Source organism: Gavia stellata, chromosome 32 (assembly GCF_030936135.1).
Source record: "Gavia stellata isolate bGavSte3 chromosome 32, bGavSte3.hap2, whole genome shotgun sequence".
Lineage (NCBI taxonomy): Eukaryota > Metazoa > Chordata > Aves > Gaviiformes > Gaviidae > Gavia > Gavia stellata.
This window is the reverse complement of record NC_082625.1, coordinates 5175044-5193667: the sequence shown is the minus strand read 5'-3', so window position 1 is coordinate 5193667 and position 18624 is coordinate 5175044. Positions and strand designations below refer to the sequence as shown.

At 54.5% G+C, this 18624-nt stretch overlaps 1 protein-coding gene across 1 annotated transcript; it reads right to left on the bottom strand.

Annotated features, from left to right (window-relative positions):
• Window positions 1–963: 963 nt before the first annotated feature.
• ATP8B3 (ATPase phospholipid transporting 8B3) lies at window positions 964–18019 on the bottom strand. The gene is made up of 29 exons (XM_059831645.1): window positions 17965–18019; window positions 16984–17075; window positions 16304–16417; window positions 15728–15826; window positions 15197–15258; window positions 14510–14582; window positions 14336–14406; window positions 13681–13763; window positions 12891–13049; window positions 12550–12558; window positions 12460–12468; window positions 12267–12355; window positions 11214–11407; window positions 10312–10520; window positions 8960–8994; window positions 8355–8511; window positions 7738–7926; window positions 7185–7297; window positions 6618–6782; window positions 6204–6315; window positions 5813–5888; window positions 5222–5363; window positions 4497–4764; window positions 3844–4067; window positions 3161–3244; window positions 2613–2852; window positions 2265–2403; window positions 1862–1992; window positions 964–1200 (listed from the first exon to the last, which is right to left on the bottom strand). The coding sequence occupies exons 1-29, from the start codon at window positions 18017–18019 to the stop codon at window positions 964–966; spliced, it is 3630 nt and encodes a 1209-aa protein (XP_059687628.1).
• Window positions 18020–18624: the final 605 nt, after the last annotated feature.

The following is an 18624-nucleotide window of genomic DNA, read 5'->3' as shown; positions in this document are numbered from 1 at the left end:
TGCAGCCACAAGCTGTCCCCAAAGATGGGGACATCAGTCCTGGGGGAGCGGGACATGACTGCTGTGGAGATATATGTGGGACATGGCACATAGCAGACACCACCACCGTGAGCACCTTGTGCAGAGCTGGCAAAGACAAGGAGGTGGAAACGTCGGGGAGTGATGAGAAGAGGCTGCAAGAAGCCGGGCTGGTTTGGTGGGAGAAGAAAATCTGCAGGTAATCAATTATACATAGGTCCTCCCCCAGAAAACAGGGGGCATTTTAAAATTACGCCGCTTGAGTCTGATCTGTTGGATAGATGCATGTGAAAGCCACGGGCGCCGGATGCAGCCCTGCATGGGGAGGGCGGTCGGCTCTGCCCTGCGCTCCTTGCAGCCATGGGAAAACAAGACGAGGGTCTTCGTGCAGCTGCTGCAACTCGGCCCCCAGCGCGGGAGAGAGCGAGCAGGGGCGAGGGGCTGCACCCGCCACCCAGCCCCACCGCTGATCTTGCATCAGGGCATTTTATTAGTTCAGAGGTGGAATAACGAGCCTGGGGCAGCAGAGTTGCTGTTTGTGGGTCCAACCTGGAGCAGGATCAGCCTCGGGCAGGAGGAAGCCCCAGCTCCGAGGGGGCTCAGCAGAGGGAAGGGGGCTGGGGTGCCAGCCAGGGAGTTGCGGGGCGAGGGGCCGAGCGTGGCTCGGTTGGTGGTTTTCACAGCTTTACAGGCTCCTGCAAAGCCCATTCACACACTGCCTGGGGGAGATGGAGCTGCTGGCAGGACACATCCCAGGGCTCAGCACCCGGAGCGGCACCCCCCAGGCTTGACCAGCCCCTCTGGAGCCACAGGGGCTGCCCACGCTTCAAAACCATCCAAATAAGATTTTAAAATGCCCAGAAAAGGAGGGAGCCAGCCAGTTCTGTGCCTTGACGGCACCTCCCCTGTCCCAGCATGGTGGGAGGTTGATGCCGGCCAGGGCAGCTATGCCGAGGGGCTGGGGAGAGAGGACAAAGCTGGGGTCGTCTCTGGGCGCAGGAGGCCTGGGGCGGCACTGCGGGTGCCCCCGGTGCGCAGGCTGTCCCCCCGGCTGATGAGGCCGGCGTAGCCTTCCTGGTGGGAGAAGGCGTAGCTGGAGCGGCGGTGGAAGGAGCCACGAGGGACATGGGCACGCAGCTCCACCGAGGGCTCTGGCTCCTGCCTGGCCTTCAGGCGGATCTTCTGCAAGGAGATGGGGAAATCAGGGCTGTGGCCACTCCCCAGGCAAGCCCCCCGAGGAGGGATACACAGTGAGAGCAGGGACGCCCTCCACCAAGACACAGCTTGGCTCCCAGCTCCACCATGACTGAGTTGATGTGATGGGATGCGTAACGTAGGGACCCTCATGGGGGTCTTCAAAACTCTCGGAGCTCTGGAGCACAATCTCAACCCCTGCTCTCATCTAGGACCTTTTTGTACCACCAGCAAGGTATGACCCACAACCCCGATGGGGATGAGCTCTACCAAAGCTGAGGGGTGGTACCAAGACCTGCACCAGACCCCGGTGCCTCCTAAGAGGCAGCTCCAGGGAATCCTGGAGGGCAGTTCCTTACTGCAGCCAAAAGCAGACCCTCTCCAAGAGCTGGAGCAAGTCTCTTGCCTCAGGGCCTCCTTTTAGGCCATGAACCAGTTTGGGGAGAGGCCCCTGGAGCCAGACTTGGCCACCAATGTTATGAGAGACCACCACCAGCTGAGTGATGCCACCAAGGAGAGGTGACGTCCCACCACTACAGCCCAGGCAGTGGCTTTCCTAGGGAACCTCAGCCTTCCCATCACCAGCCCCAGACACCAACGCTGGCAAGAGGCAGACCCCTCCCCATGCCAGCCCCCGCACAGCCCTCACCTGCTGGATGGTGGTTTTGCCCGCGATGGTGCGGTACAAGCGGACGGTGAGCGAGGGGATGGTGTTCACCACCAGGGACAGCAGGACCACGAGCAGGACGTAAGGGTCGGTCAGGGCGTTCCGGCTGGCGTCTGTCAATGCAAGAAGTTGGTGGGTGATGTAGGGAAAGTGGAGAGGACAGAGGGAACAACTGTCAGGGGACAGGCCCCCACCCACAAAGGTGTTGAGGGGTCTAAAGAGGAGATGGCACCTAAATTGGAGTAAAAAATCAAGACAGCAAGATCAAGAAGTGGTGATGAAGAGATGATCTACAAGGTGGGAAACAGCTTGTAGCACCAAGCCCAGGATGGGCTCCCCTGGCTCGGGGAAGGGAAGAACCATGAGGTTCCCTGGGGCATCTCACCTGGGAAACAAAAGATGGCAGGGGCTATCCTGAAGGCACCGATGCTTTGGGTCAGGAAGGAGAAGAGGCAGAAGAGCAGCAGGCTGACTGCGACAGTCAGGAAGGACAACACTGTCCAGAACTTGGTGTCCAGGATGATCTGCAGGGGCGAGGGGAGAGCACACAGAGAATGTGGGGACCCTCTTCCATACAGCCACTGGTCCCTAATTCCTCCTCTGCCCAAAGGGAGATCGTCCCCCAGCCACGAAGCTGCTGCTGATCATGTCAGAGGGCCCAGGGCTGAGCCCACCTGTAGTCCCTGAACATGTCTCCAGGAGTCAGGATGGGGAAGGACAGACCAGCACTCACCTCCACAAGGACCGACAGCAACGCCGACGTGGCCACTGTGACGGCAAACGACTCATAGTCGCCAACAGCCTTGCTGCCAACGCGGTCCTCAAAGGCCCAGAGCGCGATGTAGAAGCTGGCGAGTGAGGTGCTGACCCCGTGCAGGACAGTGATGCCGAAAACACGGTAGTTGAAGAGCTCGTCTTGCTGCCCAATCACATAGAGCTCAGGGAACTCCAGGCTCTTCTTGGCACTCACGTCCTGCCAGGAGGGGGCTAAGCATCACCCTTCCCACAAACACTGGGAAGCAGGATTGGGCCACCCCACCCAACACACCCTTCAGGAGAGCTGCAGTGAGTCCCTCCACCCGCTTGCTCTGGGGTGACAGGGAACAGAGGCACCCCAGGCCCATTGGTGACCTACAGATGCCCATTGAGCTGCTTGGTACCACGTCCCAGCACAAAGAAAGAGCCACGTGGATGGAGTGCAGTGACGGCTGGGCTAATTCACACCCAGTGAGGATGCAGCCTCCAGGCACAGGGGCTGGATGCAGCCCAGTGAACCCATACCTGCTCCAGAAGGCCCATGGACAGCACAGGGTAAGTGGTGTAGAAAATGTTGTAGAGTGCAAGGAACCAGCCCTCATACAGAGGCTAGAAGGGAGAAGAAAGCAGCTGTGAGCTCAGTGGTGCTTTGGAAAGACTCAGAAAGGATGCCCAGGCATCGGGGTGAGTCCACGAGACTCACATCCAAACTCTGGGGAAATCCCCGTGGACTTGCCCCAGGCTCTGCATCAGCCCCACGTTGTCTGCAGCGACTGGGGGGGCTGTGCTGCAGATGGAGATGTGGGGCCAGAGCCACACAGTGGTGGTGAAGTCACACTGATGGCCCTTGGGTAAAAGCTCCCATTTTGGAGAAAACCAGCTTAATGCACGTGGGATCTTTCCCTGCGTCTATCCGAGACTGAGCTGCAGCTCACAAGGACATCCCAGATGTCCCCAGGGTGCTTTTCCCAATCCAGACAGGTAAAAAGCAGATAACCAGTTGCATCTCAGCCAGGCAACCCCAAAAAATTGGACAGCCCAATACCAGGGCAAGGGAGAAAGGACACCAGGACAGTGATGTGGACACATGCCCATCAGGCAGTACCAGGCACAAGACCTGCATGGGGTCCTCAGCAGGGGGGTTGCAACACTGGTGTGCAAAACTCCACGGGATGGATGTGACCCCTGCTAATGGCAGCATCTCTCACCTGAGCCGTGAATCCGCTGTGGAAAGCAAACCAGACCTGGGCCATGAGGCCAGCAAAGGTCTTGTAGAAGAAGTAGCGGAGAAACTTGCAGATGCGCAGATATGCCCAGCGGCCATGGACGAGCAGGAGGCGCTGGAGGTAAGAGAACTGCGCCAGGGCATAGTCGCTGCACTGCACGGCTTGCATGCCCTCCAGCCCGCTGATGCCCACCCCGATGTCAGCGGCTGCAGAGGACAGGAGGGTGTGAAACGCAGGTGGGGAGGTTTTTGGGGAGCCTGGTGCTCCGTCACGTGCCACGACTGCGGGAGTGACATGCCAGGCATGGCTGGGCATGTGAAGAGCTCAGCCCCATGTCAGGGCTGCTGGAGAGGGGCAGGGACGTCTCTGCCAGCTGCCCAGATTGGGGCTTGAAGTTTCATCAAGGTTCATCCCCACTGGCAAAGCAAGTGGTCCACCCTGCTCTAGTCCAAGGCTGGTCCTGGCCCTGGTCCTGTGCCTCTCGCTCCCCTCCCACACAGCAACATGGAGAACTGGTTTGGGGGGGTTCCCCTCCCAGCTCCTCACCTCAAAGGAGAGGCAGATGGGGCACCACCACTCCCCACCAGCAGGATGGGCTGGATGAAACCCACACTCCCCCCTGCCCCAAGCCTCACTTTTGATCATGTTGACATCGTTGGCCCCATCCCCGATGGCCAGCGTGATGGCCTTCTTGTGCTTCTTCACCAGCTGCACGATGAGGGCTTTCTGCTTGGGGGTCACCCTGCAGCAGATCACCGCCTGGCAGCTGGTGGCCAAGTCCACGAAGGCCTTCTCCACCAGACTGCCCTGCTCCTGCGAGCCCGTAGCCCTGCAGCAAGCCAGCCGCTGCCACAGCCACCCCTTCTTCTCCTTCAGCACCTCTTCCATGTGGAGGATTTTGTCCTTAGGGGGGAGCACATGCAGTTGGGACCTCACCCATAGCCTTCATAGCATGAGACCCCCCAGCTCCTCAACAATGCTCTTAAATCTTGTAGATGCTACAAAAAAGTGACCCCAGTTTTCTCTAAGTTCATCATGCAGCAGGCACTGTGACCATGAGACCAGTTGGTCCCAGTATGACCAGAAGAGCATGTGATTACCCGCCAGCCTGCGTCATCCCAGAAGACTGGTCGGGCAGGTGTGGACGAAGCTCCCCAACACCAAATGATCCGTGCAAGGTTGTCCCCCTCTCCACTCTTCATTCTCCAGCCCAAAATGGGCTTTTCCCACCCCTTGGGCAGGAGGGGCATCACGTTCTCCACGTGTTGGTGCTACCCAGGACTTTGATAGCACCAGGGCAGAAAGAGCGATCTGCCAACGCAGGCAGGGAGCAGAGAAGAGCATCCAAGTGCCACCTTACCAGGAACTCCCCGCTGATGATGATAGCTCTCTTCTTGTGGCGCGAGGCCTCTGGGCGCTGCTGGGAGAGGCGGCTGCTGCACAGGGCTTCCCCGCTGCCCCTGAGGTTGTTGTTGCTCACCCAGTAAGCCTCGAGGATCTCGCTGTGCGAGGAAGGGGTGGTTGGGGCTGAGCTGAGGACACTGGGCACGCTGCCTGGCTTCGACTGAGACCTACAGTTGGCCTTTGCCATCTCAAAGTCAGCTCCAGGGAGATGGGGCTGGTACCCAGTGGTGGGAATAGAGGAGACAGAGAAGGGGCCTCAAGGGCTCAATGATATCAGAAATCAGCCTGTGGTTTAGAGGCTGGAGAGACAGCTTAAGCACTTTCTGGTCAAAGCCTGCCAAGGAGGAGAATGCTGTAGGGACAGAAACAGATGGGGGGGCCTGGAAAAGCATCAGCAGATGAGGGCCATGGACATCCAGGCTGGGACAGGGAAGGAGAAGCATCTCTGGCAGAGTCAAGCTCTGCCCACCCTGCACAGGTTCCTATGCCCTCAGCTGTCTTCAGCGGGGACAACAATGTCCTCAACCAGGAGGTCACGATTCCTCACCTGATCTCCTTCTCCTCCAGGATCTCCATGTCATCCGTGAGCAGCTTGCACGCATAGCCAATGTTCATTGCGGTCTCTGCAACACGCAGGTGTCAACGGCCAATGGTGCTGCCCCCCCATCCCAGGGCAGCCCCCAGCCCTTGGGTCCAATAGCCCTTGGTGGACAGCAGCTGCTGGGGGCTGTGCTCCAGCTCTGTGCCATCACGCAGATGGCTTCCCCCGCCTCAGTTTCCCCATGGGTATCAGGATCTGTGGGATGTGCTGCTATTGTATATTAAAGGGAACAGCAGAACCTGGTTGCTGCCCACTCCCAGGGTCTCATCTCTTCTCTGGTCCTGGTTAGAGGAGAGGCTGAAATGTGTTGGTGGGGTCTGGGGTTGCCTCCACTGACCTTGTTTGTCTCCCGTCAGCACCCACACTTTAATGTTGCCCAGTTTCAGCAGCTGGATGGTCTCAGGGACTCCATCTTGCAACTTGTCCTCAATGGCCGTGGCCCCAAGCAGCTGGAAGGACAGTGAGTGGGTGTCATGACATGGGGCCAGGCAAGATACGGCGATGGGAATTGCCCCGGATCCAACCAGGAGTCCTTGCTCATGGGTGGACATGACCTGACAGATATCTAATCCAGTGTCTACCGGCATGTCACAAAGTCACGCCTGGGGGGGAACTCTACCTGCCATCCCACCCAGGGGGTGGGTGTTGGGTTGGACACTTCACCCCCTCATCCCAGAGAGCCGAACCCCACACTCCTACCCTCTGTGGGACCAGCACAGCCAGTTCCTCCTAAACCCTGTCCTCATCCCACCTGCAGATTCTGCTCCATCTCCTCGTACAGCTTGTTCAGCTCCCGTGCGCGGTCCTGCAGCAGGACGCTGGCCTCGCGGTGCCTCCTGCTCCACTCGCTGTACTCGACCTCGCTCACCTCCTTGCTGGCCAGGCATAAAGTCCTCAGCGTCTCCTCTGCAAAGCGCTGCAGAGATGAGAGATCAGGTCTCCCTTCCCTCGACCAGGATGGCTCTCACAGGGGACCAGGGCATCAGGCCAGCCAGCCACGATGCTCCGATGGGCAGAGCCAGAGACACTTCAGCGTCTGAGGGTCTCCTTCTGGGCTCTGACTCCCTCCCCCATCCTACAACATCCCCATGAGCATCCTTGTAATGCAACTGGTCCATGCAGAACACCAAAGGTGGATTTGATGCCCTCTTAGCCCCTGTCCCATATGCAGATGAGGCTCCTAGAGCAGAAGGAAGAAAGAAGAAACAAAATCCTGAAGCCAGAGGGCGAAAGAGCAACAGGGGACTCCAGGACACCCAGCCCAAAGCCAGCAGCAGGGACACCAGCCCTTTCCACCCCCGGCTGGCGTGGGACTCACATCCAGCGCCATCTCGGTGAAGGTCTCATTGGGCCCTCGCCTCTGCAGTCTCTCCAGGATGACCGTGTCAGCCCCCTTGGTGTAGAGCCGGATCATGCCCCGGGGGTCTCGCACTGGGCGGGAGGGGAAGGACAACTCAGGTACCCAGAGAGATGGCTCCCACTCTTCGCTGTCCCCATGCAATGGCCATGCTGCAGAAGGCACTGCGGGGGATGCTGGTGCTTTTCTGCCTGTGGTCATAGGAAGCACAGGAATTTCCCCAGATCTACACCGCCACGAGGCGGGATCAGGCCTCAAGGACTGTCAGCTCCTCACACACCTCCTCTGAGCCCCTGATTTACTCGCTCTCTCTTGGCTGCTCAAACCCTTCTCAGCTGCCTTCACCAAGGTATCAGTGTGAGCAAAACCACAGGGCTGACCAGGATGATCCTTAGGAGCCCTTGCCACTTGCAGACAATCGCGGCCATCCCGGTGCCATCCCTTGTAGGGCAGAGTATGGAAGGGACCCCCCATGTTCCTGGAGGGGCCCCTTGAGACACCCCGTCCTGCTCACCCAGGACAGACATCCTCTTGCGATCGCTGTTGAAGTCCAGCATGGCCAGCACTTTGTACGTCCTTTTCTTCCCCAGCTCACTGATGGTGATGGTGTCTTGTGTTCGGGCCAGGAAGACGTACCCCAAGTTCCTGGCTGCCAACACCAGTGCTTCTTCGTCTGGTGAAGCTGCCTGATAAACCAGTTGGTCTGCAGAAGAGGAGTAGGGGTTAGACAAGGAGACTCCCAGCCAAGCAACTCTTGGACATCTGAAACAGCCTGTTCTTGCCCAGCACCAACATTATCTATGGACACCCTAAAGTCCAAGTCACCAGGCGAGGGAAACTCAGTCCTACTTGTCTCATCTGTTCTGCTCATTGCCCCAGGCAGGACAAGTGCCCAGACAGGGATGGATTATTCCCCCTGTGCTTCTGTTCCAACTAATTAGCTTTAAAACAAACCCAAATATACACGTCCGTGATGCTAGGACAGTGGCACAAAGCATCCCGGGCTCTCACGCCACCTGCTCCTCACACAGCAGAGCTTTGCTGGGCGATGGAAAAAGCCGTCACAACCTCAACGCCTTGAACGGCAGCTTGACCCCGCTCCGAGCATGTCAACCACCATGGCCAACCCACCACCCTTCTCCTCCACCATGACAGTGTGGCAGAGGGCCAGCAGCCTCAGGAACTCCCTCAGCACGGGGTCGCTGTCCTGTCGAGCGGCTTCCAGCAGCATCGTGTCGCAAAAGTCCAACTTCTTCTCCCCGTGGTGGCTCCAGGTCAACCCCGATCCCTGCAAGAGGCACAGGCAGGCTGCAGGCACCCGAAAGAGAGACCGAGCACGGGGCTCTGCACCGGGGATGCTGCTGGGTTGCAATACAGCAACCCTGTGCTGGCGTGGTCCGATCCAGATCAGAGTCCGTAAGCCAAGCTCTGCATTGTCTACACCAAGAGGGTGAGTATAAAAAGGTTGGGAATAAAAAAAAAAAATAAAAATCAGAACTGTGTTATTTTATAAACCCAGTTCCGCTGTCCTTTACTGGCAGCTGAGGATCGGCAAACTCGCCAGCCCAAGGAAACACACGCCACTCCCTTACAGCATGGGACCCCACTGTAAGGAAGCTGTGCTCCAAAACAAAAGGCTGGGCCTGCCGCCCGTGTAATCAATAACTGCTACGGCTTTGGCCCCGGTGAGGAGCAGCATCTGGCCCCACGTTACATGGGAGAAGGGAGTTACGCACCGATGGCTGTTTGTTCTCATGGCCTGTGCCTGTACCTGCCAAAATAAAAATAATTCAATTAATAGAGAGCTGGTAGGGAGTGTCACCAGTGGGGGCTTCGAGCAATTTCTCTAGAAGGGATGCTGCTTTTGCTGGCTAAAAGACTGCCAAAAAGGGACAGGTTTTCAGCATCTACTCGGTGTCGGTCATGAGCCAGGCTCCGTTAGGATATCCAGGTTTGACTTATTTGGCTCTTGGACTGTTCAGACTTTCGACACGTTTTTAATGTTAAAAATTCAGGTCTAGCTTTCACCCGCATTTCCTGGGAGACTCTGCAGTTGGCCAGAAACCGATGGGATTACGGCGATGCTGCTATCACAGAGGTGCAACATGATACATCAGGCAGGGGAAAATGGGTTTTATTCCTGCTTTAAAAACTTTGCTAGATATTTTCTTCCCCTCCTCTTTGCTTTTATCACTCTCCGTTTGTCTCAAGTGCCTGATACGTATCTCAGGAAAAAGGAGCTCCACGCTAAAGCTCTGGCCTGCCCCGCTCACTAAATTTCACTAATTAAGCACTGAGACAGCTCCCAGAAGCCAGCCGAGAGCTCGAGTTAAGTATAGCAATAAGAAGAGGAAGGAATTGGCAATTCTCGGGTTTCTAAGGGGAAAAACAACCAGAATCATAAAAAAAAAAGCAAACAGCAATTACATGCATTCACTGCAAAGAAACAACAAAGGGGAATGAGAATTTCTTTGCCTCCTCCACAGGTCACCTGAAAGCCTCAAAGTGCCCAGATTTGGAAACCAAGCTGGCGATTCACTGGAAAATGATGCAAAGAAGAAAAGCAAAACCTCCTTTTTCTCTCCAAGACCTTCACAGAAAATAAAAATCCATGGGCTTCACTGACCCATCACGCCGTGGCTCCTCTGCCTGCCCTGTCCTAGCTACCTGGGCCAGCATCAGCTAATTATTCCAGGTGGGATCCACCTCACTCAGACTATGTGTTTGCCATGTAGCTGTGCTGGGCTCCTAACCCCAGGCTCCCTTTTTTATCAGGGAAAACCTAGCTGATCTCAGCTGAGTTTGGGGCACGATACATCTCCTGAAAGGCAGGCACCCATCTTAGCAGGGCAGAATTGTGCTCCGACTCCGTGCACTGGGAACATGAGACAAGTGTGACTGCAAAGCACTGATAACATGGGAGATGAGAACATGCTGAATTCCTACAGCATATTCTGTCTACACGCTGGACCACCAAGATCAACCCCCATGCCCCGAGCTTCCTAGCAAGCCAGGAGGAGTGGAAAGAACCAATTCAAGGTTTACCTAACTCATGAGTCCCTACCAACCTGCTTCCACTAAAAGTTACCGTAGATGGTCCCATTGATACAGCATTTCTTGAAGCTCATAATGTTCTGTGTCAAGGTGCCAGTCTTGTCCGAGAAGATATATTCGATCTGGCCAAGCTGATCATTGAGGCTGGTGCTTCTGGCTTTTGCTGGAATGTCCTTGACAGCGTAATACATTTCCAGATCCCAGTTGATAAAAAAGCTGTTCACCAGATAGATGAATTCAAACCTAGGGAGTCAGGTAGAAGAAAACTTACTCTGGGGAAGGAGATTGCATTACTCACATCCCGGAGGCACTTGGGGATCTGACACAAGAACAAAGGGCAGAGGGGAACTCCCCGCCTGGATCCTATTGCTCTGAGCTTGGGGGAAGCAAAGGGGTTTTCATTGTTCGTGGCCAGGTTTCCAGAAGGCTCATCACACTGGACTGAGAGCCCACTGGGTCCCAGGCAACTGGGCTTCCCTCTGGAAATCTGGCCCTTGATGACAAAATTCATAGATCTGGAGATTCAGTGAAGGGCTGAAAAGTTTGGAAACTGCTTTTTCCAGCACAAATTGTGATTGTTGCCTCTTCACAATGGTTGTGCCCTTCTCTTCCCCACCCTGCTGCTGCTCAGTGGGGAAACACCACCTTCATCAGTCTCATCCTCAGCCTGTCTACCATTTCCAACATCAGTACGTGTCTTTGCACCTCTTTTCTGGCTTTCATCTGACATCTCAAAGCACATAATCCATGTTTGTAAGATACACACCCCATCCATCCTTACCCTCTTATGGCTTAGGGAACATATGGGAATGACTTGCATAGGGTCACAGCTGGATCTTTTGTGCAGCCCCATTGCAAACCAATGTGCCAGATGATGGCCAAGGGTAGGGAGCGGGGTACGGATCGCTGATCACTTGCAAGCTCTGTTGTTCTTACGTTATATACATGGACATGGGTATGATGATGCTCAGGAGGATCGTGAAGCCCCAGAAGTTGAAGAAGGCCTGCTGGGCAGGGGTCGTGTGCTTGTAGAGAGCAGAGAGGTAGCTGTGCTTCTCCTGGAACATCCTGGCCCAGAACCCAGAGGCAACGGCGAGGCACAGCGATGTGACCAACAGCACCAGGAAGATCTGAGATGGGAAGCCAGGATGAGAATGGCCCATCACACAGAGCCCACCAGACTCTTTTCTAGGACCAACCATTGCCCCTTCCAGACTGTTTGTCTCATTTAGCTGTAAACCTGCAGAAAGGTGTCCTTGTGCCTGAAGCTGGTTCTCAGAGCTTATCCTGGGCGGAGATGAAGGATCACAGCATGTATTTCAGCTTGACACATCCACATCACACGTACAGCAAAACCCAATTTTCCCACCCTCCTCATTGCCTCAGACACCATCTCCCTGGACAAGGGGCATCCTGCAGCCTTCCTGCTGAAGTTACCGGCAAACGGAGGAATGCTAGTGGCCAGTCTGAGAAGTGAAGACACTCAACCACCAGGAACCGGAATAAGAGCCATTCAATTCATTGTTATGACCACGCTGCTTTGCTTCCCACAGAGGAAAGGCTCATCCTTCCCTCGTCCTCCATCTACTCTGTGCTGAGCCACAGCCTGCAGGTCCCTCAGCACAAACCGCTTCCTCAGACCTGCATCGTTACGGATGAATAAAGCAGGCCAAGAGCGCTTGGAGATCCTGAATACTCCAGCTCCCTGGTCTGAAGGGCTGCTCTACCGCTGAGGGCTCAGAGCCGCCAGGGTCCAGGGTTTAAGCAACACAACCACCACGCAGACTGCTTCAGACCCAGCAACTGCCACTTCCTGGGAACATCACTTGGTATTTGCCCATAACATGTTAAACCCAAGATATTTTGAGCAAAATATTGCAAGCTTAAGAAAATCAGCATCACCCAAGCAAGCAGCCTCTCATGAGAAGACTCGTGAGCAACCCCAGGAGGCTGGTGGACCAGCACAGGAGGTGTTTGCACCACACTCACTATGATCACCAGCCGGTCCATCATGCGGTCTAGCTTGGTTTTCTTCCGCTTGATCTTTCCACAGTTCCTCATAATTTTGGAATCAAATCCTGGACAAGAAACATTTTAGAAATAAAAACACAAGTCCACAGCCCCCAGAAGGTTGACTTGCAGCTAAGTGATGCTGGTTTCCTCCATAACAATATCTCCCCACCTCTGAAGACTTCAGAGGACCGCATCCCTTGATCAGTGGTTAATCAAGCCGTGGCTGCACACTCGAAGTGCTGCTTACACCAGATCTTACCCCACCCCTCTACCCACAGCTACTCATGGCCAAGCTCTCAGCTGCACTGAGCCATCCGTGCAGGAGGCCACAAAATGAAATGGATCCAGGACGTGATGCAGCTCAAATATAACCTGGGATAAGCGGATGTTTGGTACCACCACATCATCTCCCTGCCGGCAAGCCCAACACCAGCAAAGCTTGGGACACATTTCTGGGGGCTTGGTTAGAGCAGCAGGTCTTCCCACTTTGTACCAGCTGAGAATGGGACCTGCTGATGCTAGAAGTGCTTGGGCAGCTTAAAAAAACCCCCGGGGACCTGGGTATTTTCTGCCTTTCCTGATCTGGGCCTGGGCACTCACCTGCGTAGATAACCAAGCCGTAGCAAACATCGGTGTTGCGAAGCTTGCAGCCTCGCAGCAAGATCCTTTCGCTGTCGAGTGAGTAGGTCTCGCCCCTCCACTCCAGCGTGCCGGTGAAGCTGTGCATGCGGCTGTTGGGCTCCTCACAGGTCACTCTCCCTTGAGCAGAAGGCATGGTTCAGGTAGTGGCTTTGGGGGAAATGAGAGGTCCTTCCTCCCCTCCTGCCACGCTTGCCCCCTCCAAAGAGGGGTGCTGGGGCTTCTCAGGGGAGCTTCAGATTTTGCCAGGGCATCTCCAGGTGCAGTTGGGATATGGATGGCTCAAATTAAGGTCTGGCTAAGCCAGAGGGCCACCCTGCAGTGCTGGGAGGGTGCTCAGTCCAGAAACCGCACTGGGCTATAAAATTGGACAAGGTACAAACACAACCCCCTTCATCCCCAGAGCCTCTGAGAGGGAAGTCTGCATCCTGTGGAGGACCAAAGGGGAAAAAATTCACAGTCTGAGCTCAGGTTTGGGAGCCAAGTACTTGATTCTAGTGGGAAAATCAAGATCCGTTGTGGGGCCAAGGTGCGCAACTCCGATGGACCCATCACAGAGCCACTCTGCTGGGGAAGGGCCTCCGTGCAAGGTCTCTCAGCATGAACCACCCTCCAGCCTTGCAGGCAGGAGCAAGTGCAACCTCTGGTTAGGCTGATGGCACTTTGTGCCTGAGGGGACAGAGGCTTCTTGAGGCTGAACCGATCCCATCCCAGTGGGATAGCCGCATCCTCGCCAGTCCGGGACACTCACCATCAAAGGTGGCCATTGTCTCCTCGCTCACCAGCTCCTGGTGAGTGACCAGAAGAGCTTGTCTGAACTTCAGGTTCGTTTCCCTGCGAACAAGAGCCAGGGAGGGAAAAATAAAACAACCCTGCAGGGTGACAGAGCTGTTAATTCTGCTGTCAGACCCATGGGACAGAGATGGCCATTAATTATCGGGTGATTACATGAGTGATGGCAATGAAAAGCGAGATAGGGCCCTATCATGCCAGACATCGAGCACTCATGCAGGGAGGAAGCTCTGGCCCAGAGACCCTGCCATTAAATCATCCTGCAGACGGAGGCGGGAGGGACGGGCAGCTGCTGTCCTCGGTGTGGCTGGGAGGGAGCCGAGAGATGGAGAGAGATGCCCGAGGTCACCAGCTGCTCTGTGGAAGCCCCAAAAGTGTTTTTGGCTTCCCATTTTCAAAATTAGGGGCTCAAAACCCATTTCTGGGGTGTCTGTAGGTTTAGCTTTTGAGGATCCCCCACATCCCATGCTTTCTGCTGGACTTGCAGCCCTCCCAGCGTGCCTGACCCCCCCCAATGCCAGGGGGTCCCCAAGACTGGAGGCTTCAGTCGTTGGCTGAGGTGTCTCTGCCCCTTTCCCCCCATGGCAATAGCGGTCCCCTGTCCCCCTCCTCACCCGTCAATGTCGGCAGTCTCCACGTAGCACAGGCTGCTGGGCTCTGAGCTGCACAGCAAGAGCATGTCGGCCTTGAAGAGCAAAAAGGGGGAGAGAGGACCTGGTTGAGCCCCTCCTCACCAAAACTCCCCCCTCCTGCCCCTGGCATGCAGCCAGCTCCGGGGCCCCGCTCACCGGGACGAAGCTCTCCTTACGCAGGCGGACGATGTCTCCAACGCAGATGTCACGCCATTTCTGCCAGCGGAAGCTGCAGGAGAATTAGGAGGGAAGTTGTTATCCCTGCAGAGCAGTGGGAATGGGGGCCGCGGCTGTTTCTGTCCTCTGGACCAGCCTGTGTCTGTCCCAGCTTCTTGCATGAATGGGGTCTCCAGATTGTTTGTTCCTCTGCCACCATGGTACCATCTGCATGACCGAAGGATGGCTGGGCACTGAGGATGGCACAGGACCCATTTGTCACATCCGTATCCCCCGTACCTAGAGGTGGCAGGGACTTTCAGCCCCCTGGCCGCAGGTGGGAAATGTTGGTCCTTCCCTGGACCGGTGTTTAGCAGGAATATGACTCCGTGGGTTAGATATGAAGACTTGGAGGAACTTCTGTGGCCAGGAGACCCTCCTCCCAGCTTATCACAGCAAATTAGGGCTTTTTTAGACCTGTTGTCTGTGACTGGGATACAGTCATTCCTACAGGGGAACAGCTGGACCTGCAGCAGATTTTGGAAGGTGATGAGAGTTTGCAGAGTCAGGGACATTCCCACCAAAACCTTTCTCAGCTGCTATGCTCAAGGATGCTCAGCACTTCAGATGACCTGTTGTTCCACACAGGCCTGGAAAAGGTGGGTACAGCTTCCCAAAACCCCTCACCTCTTCCCAGACAGGATTTCACATGGTCTGCTGTTGATGTTTCTGTCACTTTGGTGACGGCCCTGCACAGAGGAGAGGAAAAAAAAGCAGCCAAAAGAAAAGGATGGGCCATGGCAGACTTCCTTGTCCCATGAAAACAACCCTCTTAAATTCCACAATCTGCATCCTCAGCCCCAGGGCAAGATCTGTTTTCTGAAGCAATCAGAAGATGTATTCTGATGAATAGAGGCAACATTCCCCGAAGGTATTTCTGGGGACCAACCTGGGAATATAGCCATTGGTTAAGATATTAAAGATGACAGAGATGGGGGTCTAGACCCCAAGGAAAGCAACCGGCCAGTCACATCCTTCCCAAGGGAAAGAAAAAAAGCATTTTGGACATGGTAGAGTTGATGGTACCTCAGGAATGATGAATGACAGCAACTCCCAAGCTTTTCAGCTCACCCCACAGCAAAGGGGCCCTTTCTGCTGCCCATCCCCTACGGGACCTACACTAAACACTCACAGCCTTTCGCTCCAACCCATACTCACAATGTCATCGATCAGGTCTCGTAGACCCCGGATGGTGAGAAGGCAGCTCAGGGGGAACAGCAGAGTGTACCAGGGCAGCGTGGAGATCTCAGGGAAGGTCTAGAGAAGGAAGATTTTACACCACTGACACAACTTTCATCCCACCTTGGGACACTTTAGGTGACTGAGTAACTCCCCCTTGCCCCCAGCTCCCCTCTCCAGCCAGCACCTGAGGATGGCAGGAACCTGCCTAAGATGAATCAAATCAACATCTCTACGTGGAACTGTTTTGTTGAATTTCCATCTCTTTTTAAACTGGATGCATGTAATGCATGTGGGTCGCTGAATTTGGAGGGTAAGATTCCTGTTTAAGCATGGTCTACATAAGCTTATCTTACATCCAAATCCAATCAGTTTAAAGTAATCAAACTTAACGTAGGTTAAACCCCTCAGAGTTCATGGAAGACAGTGAACACCACTGAAAAGCAGCATCCTTGACACCATTTTAGACCAGCGTCCCCTACTCTAAACACCAGACAAGCCTCCTTTGCTAGGCAGTCTCTCACACACTTGCTCTTACCTTGGTGTCCACCTCACCTGTAAGAGGATGACAAAGACGAAGTAGACGTTGGCCATTCGGTGGAACTGCTCGTAGAGGTTCAGCGGCAGGAAGGTAAAGATGTTGTACTTGGCTGTCTTAATGGCATTGCCCTGCAGAAGAAAGGCACGTCAAAGCCACAGCAGGAATTCAGCCACATGGAATCAAGGATGTGTTTTGAAAATGCCAGAAACATTCTGGTATTTTTAGGACTTCTCAACTTTTTATGGCATAAGAGATGCCTTTAAAAATTTACAAAAGCCATAAGGAAAAAGAATTTTTATTAGAGCAAAGGGACTTAAAATTGAAACAAAATATTTTGCTTCTGATCATCTAAAGCATACCCAGCTGAGCCCCAACAAGATGGTCATTATTCAGCTGGGAAAAAAATCTGGCTTTGTTCAATCAAAACTTTTTTCAAAATTCTTTCTTTTGATTTGACCATCAGACTAAAAAGTATCCTGATACAGTTCTGCTCCTTGTCTGACAGCTTCAGAGGGCATCTGGGACACCAGGCAGAGAGCAGCCCCTTCCTCTTCATTCAGGATTATGTATGTGCCTCTCCATTCTACTGGAGATCACTCTGCAGCACCTCTCTCATGCCACCCCCAACCACCACCAGCTCAGGAATCAGGGGCTGAGTAAAGAAATGGCCCAGGACTGGCCCAGGCTGACTCACCGCATACTTCTTCTTGGTGAAACAGAAGGCAAATTTCTTCTTGAACTGCATGTGGTAGTTTCGGTCGTTGGCCCTCACCTCCCAGGTGAAAGCTGGAAAAGCAAGTGGATATCCACCAGCTCTCATCAGAGCCAGGCCCTGGCCCTCAGCCTCCAGCCTCCAAGGACACAAGGACCAGTGATGGTACCACTAGGCTCATGGTGACCCACTGCTGCCAAGATGGGCTTTCCATAGTGTACCGACACCTTGAGAGCAGCTGGAGGTTCAACTGGGACAGGACAAGAGGAAATGGCCTCAAGTTGCGCCAGGGGAGGTTCAGGCTGGATATTAGGAAAAATTTCTTTACTGAGAGAGTGGTGAAGCACTGGAAGAGGCTGCCCAGGGAGGTGGTGGAGTCACCATCACTGGAGGTGTTCAAGGAATGTGTGGATGTGGCACTGCGGGACATGGTTTAGTGGGCATGGTGGGGTTGGGTTGGTGGTTGGACTTGATGATCTTACAGGTCTTTTCCAACTGCAGTGATTCTGTGATTCTGTGGGACAGAGCTGGATCTTTGGGGTCAGCTGGGTCGCAGAGTGGACAGAGGGGGCAGGAGGCCAGAAGCTTCCAGAGATGTAGGACTGCTGCGCACACTTCCCCTCTGAGCCTCAGGCTAACCAGCTGGGCTCAGGTTTTGGTTTAACAGTATAATCAGGCCAGGTGAAGGATGACTCCTCCAAGCACAGTCTTTGCTATTCTGAAGGCTGGTCGTTCCTCTCTTAATTTCATTTTTGCATGAAATCCCAATGCAGATACTGCCAAGCAAGGGACATCCCAGCCATGTTTCCCAACTCCTGCACCCCAGCTGATTGCCAATCCTTCCAGACCATTTCACCCCAAATCTGCTTCTTCCCCATCTCACAACCTTATCCCGCATTCAACTTCCTCATAAACTGTCTACAAAAAGAAAAAAACCCCAAAACACACCCATTGCTCACTGACCTGGCAGCTGCTTCTTTCCATGCGGGCAGCCTGAGTCTGGGTCTTGCGCAGCCATGCTGGCACTGCTACCAGGATCTAGGAACAGGGACAACCAAAGATATTTGCAAAGCTGAGCAATGACAGCGTGATCCCACCAGGATGCTCCGACATCCCAAAGGTGGGCCCTCCACCTCTCCAGAGCAGGACATCATGCAGAAGGGACGCTCTTCTGGCACAGCTGGGGATGAGTGTCTTTCCTGGAGCCACAAACTAACTTAGACATTTTTACTACTCTGGAGACATAAAATCCCACACTGACACACAGTCCTCTGTAGCCATCTGAATGTCACAGGTCAGTGACATCAGGCTGAATGTTTGTCATCAGAAAACATCTTTCTCCCTTTGATGCCTGAGGTTCTTTGCCCTGCCTTTTGCAGGACCAGCCATAGCTCAGATCTGAATTGAAATCCACTTCACCCTGGCATTTTTTTCCAACAGTCACAGTTTTGCCCTTCACGGGTGCCTTACGCTTACTCAAACCTTGTGTGGGTGTTGGCGCTGGGGGTTGCCTGGATAGACCCCTGCCTGCTCCATGTCCTCAGGGACGCTCAACGGCTTTAGTGTGGGTCATCTTTCAGACCCGCCTCTGCCCAGTCCCAGCTGCCCATGACAACTCAAAGA

Coding starts and splice junctions, on each gene's coding strand:
- ATP8B3 (XM_059831645.1), bottom strand. CDS start 18,019: ATGGCTGCGCAAGACCCAGACTCAGGCTGCCCGCATGGAAAGAAGCAG. Junction 8,995..10,311: donor TATCAATGGGACCATCTACG/GTAACTTTTAGT, acceptor TTATTTTGGCAG/GTACAGGCACAGGCCATGAG. Junction 4,068..4,496: donor CGATGTCAACATGATCAAAA/GTGAGGCTTGGG, acceptor TGTCCTCTGCAG/CCGCTGACATCGGGGTGGGC.